The 9,394-nt window shown below is 40.0% G+C and overlaps 1 protein-coding gene across 1 annotated transcript in view; it reads left to right on the top strand.

Moving 5' to 3' along the window:
- Positions 1-1,263: 1,263 nt before the first annotated feature.
- aimp1a (aminoacyl tRNA synthetase complex interacting multifunctional protein 1a) overlaps positions 1,264-9,394 on the top strand; it is a 20,985-nt gene continuing 12,854 nt past the window's right edge. Inside the window, exons 1-3 of the mRNA XM_015022068.1 lie at positions 1,264-1,398; positions 5,300-5,430; positions 7,337-7,450. Coding sequence (XP_014877554.1) covers positions 1,397-1,398; positions 5,300-5,430; positions 7,337-7,450 — 247 coding nt within the window. The 5' untranslated portion in view covers positions 1,264-1,396. The remainder of the gene's footprint in view (positions 1,399-5,299; positions 5,431-7,336; positions 7,451-9,394) is intronic.

Below are 9,394 nucleotides of genomic sequence, written 5' to 3' on the forward strand. Positions count from 1 at the left end.
TGTGGCTGTTTTTATTGTCTGAATAAAGAACAAAGAAAGGACATGAAATAATAAAAAAAATGTACTCAGTGTATCATAGAAAGGAATCAATGCTGACTGACTTCATCAATATTCATTGTCATTCATTTCATAAAGGCCTTACTTTATGAGTAAAGTAAGATTGTAGAAAAAGTGACTGCTTGGAAGAAGAGGAAAATATTCAGTAAGTTAAAACCATATGCCTTCCTGTCCAACCTTCCCTGAAATTTCTTTCTATTGTTGGATATTGTATAAAAATAAATATAATAAATTAATTCCACACTAAACACACATTTGGGGGGTTTTTTTGTCACTGATGGAAACAATTTGGAAGATACAGACAAAATTGGAAGATCCATCATAAAATATTCATCTTTTATTAACCACGTGTTTTGCTTTAAATTTCCGTTGGTAGTAAATGCTGACCTCAAACATTTGAAATTTAGACTTGGATAAAAACATTTAGAGTGAGTCTTATTCCGGACTTGTTAAATAACACAAACATTAACATTCTAGATGAAGATAATCAACCTGAGAAAATTAGGACACTATTGTTTTTTATACCAAGCAAACCCTTTTTAGTGTTTAGATCTACAGTGATTTATGGATCCCTTTTCTATATATATCAGATTATTTTTCACTAGGCTAGACTTTGCTTGTATCCTTAAAATAATACGTGGTTAGTTTACGGCACAACAGGTAAAATGTAAAAAATAAAAAAATAAAAATAAAAATCAGTTTTAAAAAATCCAATTTTGTCACTACCACCCAAGAATTTCCAATTTGCCGAAAAGGTTGGACACTTCTGCTATAAGTTATCATAAAGTCGGGTTTGTGATAGCGTGATTCTTTGTATTTCTAGCTTTCAAACAGCACCATCTGGAGTCACATATTAGGGAGGGGGGATCCATAGACATAATATAATATATGTCCATGGTAACACCTGTTCAGAGGGGAGGGGCGTTAGAGAAATTAATATACTGAGTGACGTTAATTTTGTGAGACAAAGCAAATACAAGTACATACAAAAGAAAATCCGCAGAAAGTTGTGAATGAAACAAATTAGTGTCGTCATAACATTTTTTTTGTACTTTAATTTTATTTAACTGATGTGATTTAATTTTAAACACAAAAGAAAAACAGGCAACTTCCGCTGCCGCCTTCAGTCAATCAGCAATCATCGATTTTTACAGCATCCGGATGTGCGCAGCAAACGCCCCTCTGTAGAAATTCCTTCTTATCCGGATAGTGTGGAGATCTACACAGGCTGGGGCCCTAACAGAGCGGGGCTTCCTCCGACATGCCTGCTCGTAAATCAGTACCAGGCTAACTGTGCAGCGCCCGCTGTCCTTAAAACGTGTTGGGATTCCAGTGGTACATGTAAGTTTTTGTTTTTATTTTGTCTTGGTTATGACACTAATTACTGTAGTACATGATAAGCCATTTGTAACGTTCAGCTAACTACTATCAGTTCTAAATGTAGCTTAAAGTGAAATAAGCTGATTTAACTGACGCAACATTGACTGAAGTTCATAATTTCAGCCTGCTGAGGAAATGTTCCAAGTTAATTAATATAGTAAACAAAATACCGCCATAATATGAGCTGTTATTTAGTTTAATCTGTCATAATAGGAGTAAGACGTGATAATATAACGTAAACATGATTAGTTTGTGCTAAAATATCCCCAATCACTACATTACTTTCAGTTTCATGGAATATCTTTAGAAATCACAAATGATTTATAACTGGCTACATGTTTTATGTAAAGTGACCGTAAATGAGGGTAGATTAATGGCGATAATATTGGCAAATATTGCAATGACAATATCAGGTGCAATTTATGCCTGTTTTCTTCTTTCTTCTTTACTTAGCTGTTCCTAACCTGTTCCGTCTCTTTGTAACCTTTGGCATCTTTGGCATCGACATTTGTGTTTGGTGTGAACGTTTGTGGTCGTGAAATAAACTGGGCGATTATGGAGATAATAGTTCCTCCTGCTGTCAGTTTGCCAGTTCCAGTCCCTCATCGCGTCCATCACGTTTTCGTGTCCCTGGGTAAACTTCACTGGTGGCACCGGTGTACCAGCCTCGCTTCTGTCAGACTTCCTCTGATAGAATAATGTGACTCCAATCCAGTAGTTTGCCATCGTAAAGAAGTGTCTCTATACAACTTTTCTCTTTAAAATACCGATATTGTAGCTGTCAGTATTGGCCGATACTGACACAATATCATATCAGCACGAATCATACATACATATTTTTATTACTTATTTTGTAGTGTGAAATGTTAGAACAGGCTTGATCAAGTGATATTACTCAGAGAACAACAGTCAACCACAATACATATGAGAACAACTGGCCCATGTAATAATATTATCCAATGGGTCTGCTGCAGGATAGAAATCATGGAGCAGACTAAATACTGGAGCGAGTGCTTTTATCAGTGTGCTTATATCAGAGATTTTACATGCAGATCGATATATTCTGATACTCATTTGACTGATTTTGGACCAATTTCCGATATCAGTATTGTATCGGAACACCTCTATTGTAAAGTGTCTTTGAATGACCTGATAAGGTGCTACATAAGTCTGATGTCATTTCATTTCTGTTCTATTGGTTAAATATTACATTTAGCATGGAAACACAACTTAACTATTCTTAACGTATATTAACCAACAATTATTGCACTCCAAACTGTCCTTTGCTATGAGAATATTGGCCATATAGATCTTGCGATTACAATATGTTAGTGATATATTATGCAGCCCCTGTTGATGGATTTAGATGTTCTTCTGGTTAAATATTGAGGAGCTAATTAAGCTGTGACACATATAAAACATGCATAGTGATGATTTCTAGTTATGGAGTTATAGTTTGAGTTTAGATTTTGCAGACAGAACCTGGAAGTCGTAATGACCTGAACTCATTACATCAGTTTATGAATCATACATCATGACTCCCAAATGTTTTAAAAGTGTTGGATATAAGAGGACAGCCGGGTTTATCTCCTGTTTCCAGGCCAGTCTGACTCTTGGCTTCTTCTAACTGAATATGTGCTGAGCCTCCTGAAGCCTGCAGGTGGCGCTGACTCTCTGTCTCCATATTGCCTGGCAAACAGGTTGTTTGGTGCATTCCTAGTGACTGTTTCTTCTCAGGAAGTGAACCATAAAGCTGGAAACACTTCCACACCCTGGCAAGAAAGCACTAAATAAATGTGGCAGTTTTCCATGTTTAATCTGAACCGTCTGTGTGGGCCGATTTTTAGCTGCGCAGTAACAACTAATAATGCCTAATACACAGTTTAGTGCTCAGAGCTTCACTCGTTCTTTTTTTTATGATGTCTTCACCACTGGAGCTGTTTAATTCAGATCAGTTTCTGCTTTGATCCCTGATCTGATCAACTCCAGCCCTTCTGTGTTTTTAATTTCCTCAGTTTTCATCTCCAGCCAGCTTTTGTTTTTCCTGTAATATGTCTGAGACATTTTCTGCTCCACTCTGCAGCATCGGAAAAACTTCTTCCGCCCCGACTCGGAGTCTATTCATTTCTATTCCCCAAAGTCAAACCGATCTGTAGCTTTGAATTAACGCTGCTCTTGATACATTTTTAATTAAATTTGTCATTATTGCACTCATTTCTCCAGAACTTTATTTTACATACACAGTGCATCTATAAAGCATTCACATTGCTTCACTTTTCACACATTTTGTTCGAGCTTTATTACCAATTGTATTAAATTAATCTCTTTCCTCAAGATTTTATACACAAATACCCCATCAGGACGATGTGGATTTAAGTTTTTGAGTGTTTCACAAATTTCTTAAAAATAGAAAGCCGAGAAATAAAGTTTATGTAATATTGTAATTCATACCCATTGAGATGAAGCTCAGACTGGAGTTTCCACTGATCATCCTGGACATGTTTCTGCAGCTTAAATAGAGCTCAGGCTTTTCACCATAGCAAATTCTGCTGCATGATAAATTGTTGTTTTGAGACCATTTTCTAATAATATATTAATATTTGGCATAACATGGCAAATTCACACTCTCAAAGACCAATAAACTTTAATTTTGTATAGAACACTTAAGACTGGAACTGAAAGATATTTTAAATATTGAAAATAAAACCCAACAACCAAAAACGATAAATATAGCTGAAATAAAAAGCACACATAACAGAAACCATAAATAAATTGGATTATGATGTCTCTATAAACAAAACTGCCCTCCACAGATATTAATCATCAGAATATAAATTATCAAGCTCACTTTATTTGAGCTTGCTGTTATTTGATTTATTGCTTATTGCAACAAGCTTACCTGTGGTAAATTCAGCTGGCTGGATGGACTTGAATCAAAAAGGCACACACACACACACACACACGCACACCTGTCTATATCGGGCCCAATAGTTGACAGAAACTCCAAGCATGAATTATGTGCAGACCTGAGAGACTTGGATCTGGGGAAACATCCAGAAACATCCCAGAGAGCAACTATGTGGACATATTGGTGCAGGATCCTACATCTTCTTTTTCCCAAATATCCACTTTGGTCTGAGTTTTTATAAATAATAATTTTAATGATATTTAGTGGAGTTTTTGTGTGGATGAAAAGCCAAAACGCATAAAAATGTATTAATTTCCCAGATATCCAGCTACGTCTCAACTAGCTTTAAGTCTTACTGTGATTAAAAATGTTTCTCAATATTTTATGTCATTTGTAATTTCTTTTTTAGAAAAGAAAGTGAGAAAAAGAAATGGATTAAAATTGTAAATTGGATTTTATTTATAATCTGTGGCACAGCTCTAATTACTTTATCACAGATCGTCTCATTGTGGCAAAATTCACCAATATTATTGCATTCATCATTTGTCTTAATAGCTGACAGCTCCAATTGCATAAATATATTACTCTGCTTCATGTTGCATATTTCGGTTATGATCTGTATCCTGCAGTCGGCCTGTAAGTCTGACCAACAGGAGACTACAGCCTCCTGTTTTTGTTGAGGCTGCCTGAACTCTGTGGTGATTCTGTGGTGAAGCTCTTCTAAAATGTCGGCTTTGGAGCTCAAATGTTCATCTTCCGCTTCTGTTTGTACACAGCTGGAGTCACTGAAGTTCACCCTGCGACTCTAACCTCACTGTGCGCCGCTGTTTACTACAATTCAAAACACTTTATTTTGTTTTTAGTTATTTTTCTTGAAGCACGTTCAGCCCTTTGGTCTGCAGATTGCGTCTTGTTTCATAAACACGGCTGTTTGTTGTTTCTGTTTCCTTCCAGGTTTGTCGCTCGCTCCCTGATCAAGATGTCGACTCCCAATTCGCTGTTGAGGCTGGAGCAGCGAGCGGCGGAAGCCGACCAGCTCATCGAGTTCCTGAAGCAGCAGGTCCAGCTGCTGAAGGAGAAAGCCTGTAAGATGCTCATCCTCACGTTAGCAAACACAGTGATGGTGTGAAAACTGTTTGCACCCTTTACGATATTATCTGCATGTTTGTCCCACTTCAGTGCTTCAGAACATCAAACTGATTCAAATATTAGTCAAAGACAATACAATAAAATGTCTTTATTATTATACAAGAAAAAATCCAAACCTTCATGATCCTGTGTGAAAACAGGGTGTGTGCAGGTTTCACCACCTCAAATTTAAGATTTTTAAGACCATTATGAATGGAATTTAAGATCTGTATCTCCAAAGAAATGTTTGAAAGTCGTCCATGTTGTCCATTTTAAAGGCCTTTACTTTATATACATGAATTTCAGACTTTTTAAGAATTTGTGGACACCCTAAACCCAGTAACTGGTTGGGCTGCTCTTAGCAGCAACACCTGCAGTAAAGTGTTTGTGATACTGGCTTTGAGTCTTTCCAGCTTTGGAGGAATGTTGACCTACTGGGTGAAATGTCATGATGCATTGAGCAGCTCACCCGGAGCGCAGCTCACCCGGAGAGCAGCTCACCCGGAGCGCAGCTCACCCGGAGCGCAGCTCACCCGGAGCGCAGCTCACCCGGAGCGCAGCTCACCCGGAGCGCAGCTCACCCGGAGAGCAGCTCACCCGGAGCGCAGCTCACCCGGAGAGCAGCTCACCCGGAGAGCAGCTCGATATATTTTCAGCATCCTTGTTAAACCAAAAACGTTGCCAAATATTGTCAAACTATTGACAACCCCTTTTTTGGAAATGCGCTTCTCCTCTCCCTCATCTTCCTCCTCTCCCTCATCTTCTTCCTCTCCCTCATCTTCTTCCTCTCCCTCCTCTTCCTCCTTGACCGGCTCTATCGGCGCATCAACATTTGAAAGTTTTCCATTTTCTCGGCCTCACTGTCTCTTTCTCTTCTTACAGACTGCATGGGGTGAAGTCAAGTGACTACAGACTGTACACACAGCGCAGCTCTTTAAACAGACATGAACAAACCTTACCTTCATACAGCCACAAAGACAAAAACTAATGTTCTTTTTTTTCTAAAACACAAAAATACCTAAACACCTACATGGGAAAATTGACGTTGGTCATCGTCATAAATTTCAGTTTCGGCTCGTTTCCGGTTTGAAGTTGGCCACTCGGTTTTTGCAGAATTGTTGTAATTTAGGCGCATTGGAGGACTGGAGGCCATCACACTGCCACCACCGTGTTTCACTGTTGGTTTGACGTTCCTTTCTAAAATACGGTGTTACTTTTACACCAAATGTAACGGGACACGCACCTTCCAAAGAGTTAAACTTTTGTCTCGACAGTCCAGAGACTGTTTTTCCAAAAGTCTTGGAGATCATCAAGATGTTCTGGAAAACTGAGACGAGCCGTAATGTTCTTCTTTCTCAGCAGTGGTTTCATCTTGAATCGCTGCCATGCAGGCTGTTTTTATCCACTTCTTCACACAGAAACATGCAGGTTGAACACTTTCATTTAAAAACTGACTTTCCTGTTTGCTTGTGCAGTCTTTGGCTAGTATCTAAATTGGTTTGATGTTCCAGAACACTGAAGTGAGATAAACAGGAAATGAGGAAGGAGGCAAACACTTTTTCACACCACTCCAAGGGGGCGGTGGGCTCTGATTCAGATCCGGAAATATGATTTCCCTCATTTTAATTTAAATTAAAGCATCACAACATACTCAATGTGTGCAAAATCGTGATTTTATTTAAATTTAGATTCATAGTGCAGATTTGTCTAGAAAGAAAAGTTCCAGCTTTTGATTGAAAATGGACTCATTCTGTTCTCTACGTCTGTTTAGTGAAAAAAGGTTGAATTGAAGATGAACAACTTTTATATTAACACACAAACCCTTCTAAGTAATTTATATATTTAAGGGTGTTTTTGTTGCAGCGGTCCAGGCCAGCGTGAGAGAGGAGAAGAGACTGACGGCGGAGAACGCCAAGCTGAAGAACGACATCGAGGAGCTGAAGAAACAGCTGCTGGAGAGAGAAAAAAGGAGAGGGGGTATGTTGACTTGGACTGATGAGGACAACATGTCCGCCAGTAGTTGTGCATCTCACATGCGTCGACCTTTTCCATGAGGGACTTGCAGGAATGAAATCGGTCTGGAAGAAATAAGTCGTTTAATTGGGTAAAATTGGAAATCTTCAGGAATGTGTTCCAACACACTGGACACAACGTTCTTCCAATCGGGATCACGGTTGATTGCTTAGCTCAATCACACATAGATAAATACTGTCAGGGCTCCTCTGATCTGGTTTAGAGATTAAAAGACCAACTTTATAACCCGACTTCAGTGCCCTGCAGGGAAATTATCCATCGGTTGCTTCAGTAAATCGTCTTGTGATCAAACAGGGTTTCAGTTCACAGAGAAGTCTGACTTTGTCAGAAGTCAGACTGGTTGGAGTCCATGGTGACTGACGCCGTGTTAAAATGTCAAACTCGATGCGAAAATACTAGACACTTTTTTATCCAGTTGAGAGAAAGGCCTTGATGTGAGGCTAATATTTAAACAGATAGCGTTAGCTTATGTCATCTGGGAAGATAGATTAATTAAAGCTCTTTCTATAAAATTACATTCATGTTTTAAAAATGCTGAATTTCTATAATCCCGGTGTTTCCTCCTCCCTCTTGTTTTACCAACGCCATAGAGTCTTTGCTGTTTTTAGAATTTATCACAGAACAACTTCATCATTAAGTTATCTTTGAAACATGCACACCAACAGGGGAACGTTGGTGCCTTTCTGTTACTTTTAGATGCGCATGTCTTGACATCCAGCAGGGGGTGCTGCGGCGCTCCTCACCCCAAATTCTCACATCCAAACTTCAACTGCAGAGGGTGAACTGTTTGAAGGATAGTTTATGTTTTATGACTGAAGTTAACCCAAATCTTGTAATATTTTGGGCCAATTTAAGAAAAAATATTGCTTAGCAACTACATAACAATATGCACAGCTTACAGTAAAATTTTACTGGCTGTACTCATGAAAACAGGTTGTGATTTAGCTAGCACCACACCCTGAAGATTCAAACTCATGTCACCATCTCGGCTCAAAGTTTGCATCTCTTCAGTTCTTTTAAAGTCTTAAATCTATAATTTCCTCAAACTAAAAGGATTAAACCACAAACCACCAGTGTTCGGTGTTTGTTCCTTCGTCGGCTATCAGTGGGTTTCTGATTGACTCCAGTGCATCTGGTCACAAAAGTTGAGTAGTTCATCTTTTTTGTTTATGCCAAAGAAATAAGTTTCTATTAACTGTCAGAAAAACACAGGAGACCTGAAGCTTCTTCTGCCTGCAGCTTTAGTAAACCGAATAGTTCAGATCTTAACATAGAATTAAGGTAATTGAACGCATCGTGGCGACGGAGGCATTCCTGCAGACCGATGTTTGTCCGACTCCGGCTCTGCATGTTGTGGTAGTTCAAACATCAGGCGCCCCAAATGACGGGTCATTTCTCCTGGAGGGCGGAGCGCCGGCCGCCGCTCGTTGTTTTCCGTCTTCGCTGCCCTCCTCTCCATCAGCGGCGACACGCTGTCATTAGAGTGTTTGCTTCAGGCGGCCGTCCTCCCACTGCCTGAGTAAATAAAACCACTCTGGGTCATTTAGCTGGTCTGGGTGGTGCAGCCGCCTCTGGACCGGACTGGACTGTCTGGACTAGACTGGACCGGACCGGACTGTCTGGACCGGACTAGTCTGTCTGGACCGGACTGGACTGGACTGTCTGGACTAGACTGGACCGGACCGGACTGTCTGGACTAGACTGGACCGGACTGGACTGTCTGGACCGGACTGGACTGGACTGTCTGGACCGGACTGGACCTGTCTGGACCGGACTGGACTGGACCGGACTGGACTGGACTGTCTGGACCGGACCGGACTGGACCGGACCGGACTGGACTGTCTGGACCGGACTGGATTGGACTGTCTGGACCGGACTGGACTGGAC

Source organism: Poecilia latipinna, unplaced genomic scaffold (genome assembly GCF_001443285.1).
Source record: "Poecilia latipinna isolate Pla-1442-1.1 unplaced genomic scaffold, P_latipinna-1.0 Scaffold2927, whole genome shotgun sequence".
Taxonomy (NCBI): domain Eukaryota; kingdom Metazoa; phylum Chordata; class Actinopteri; order Cyprinodontiformes; family Poeciliidae; genus Poecilia; species Poecilia latipinna.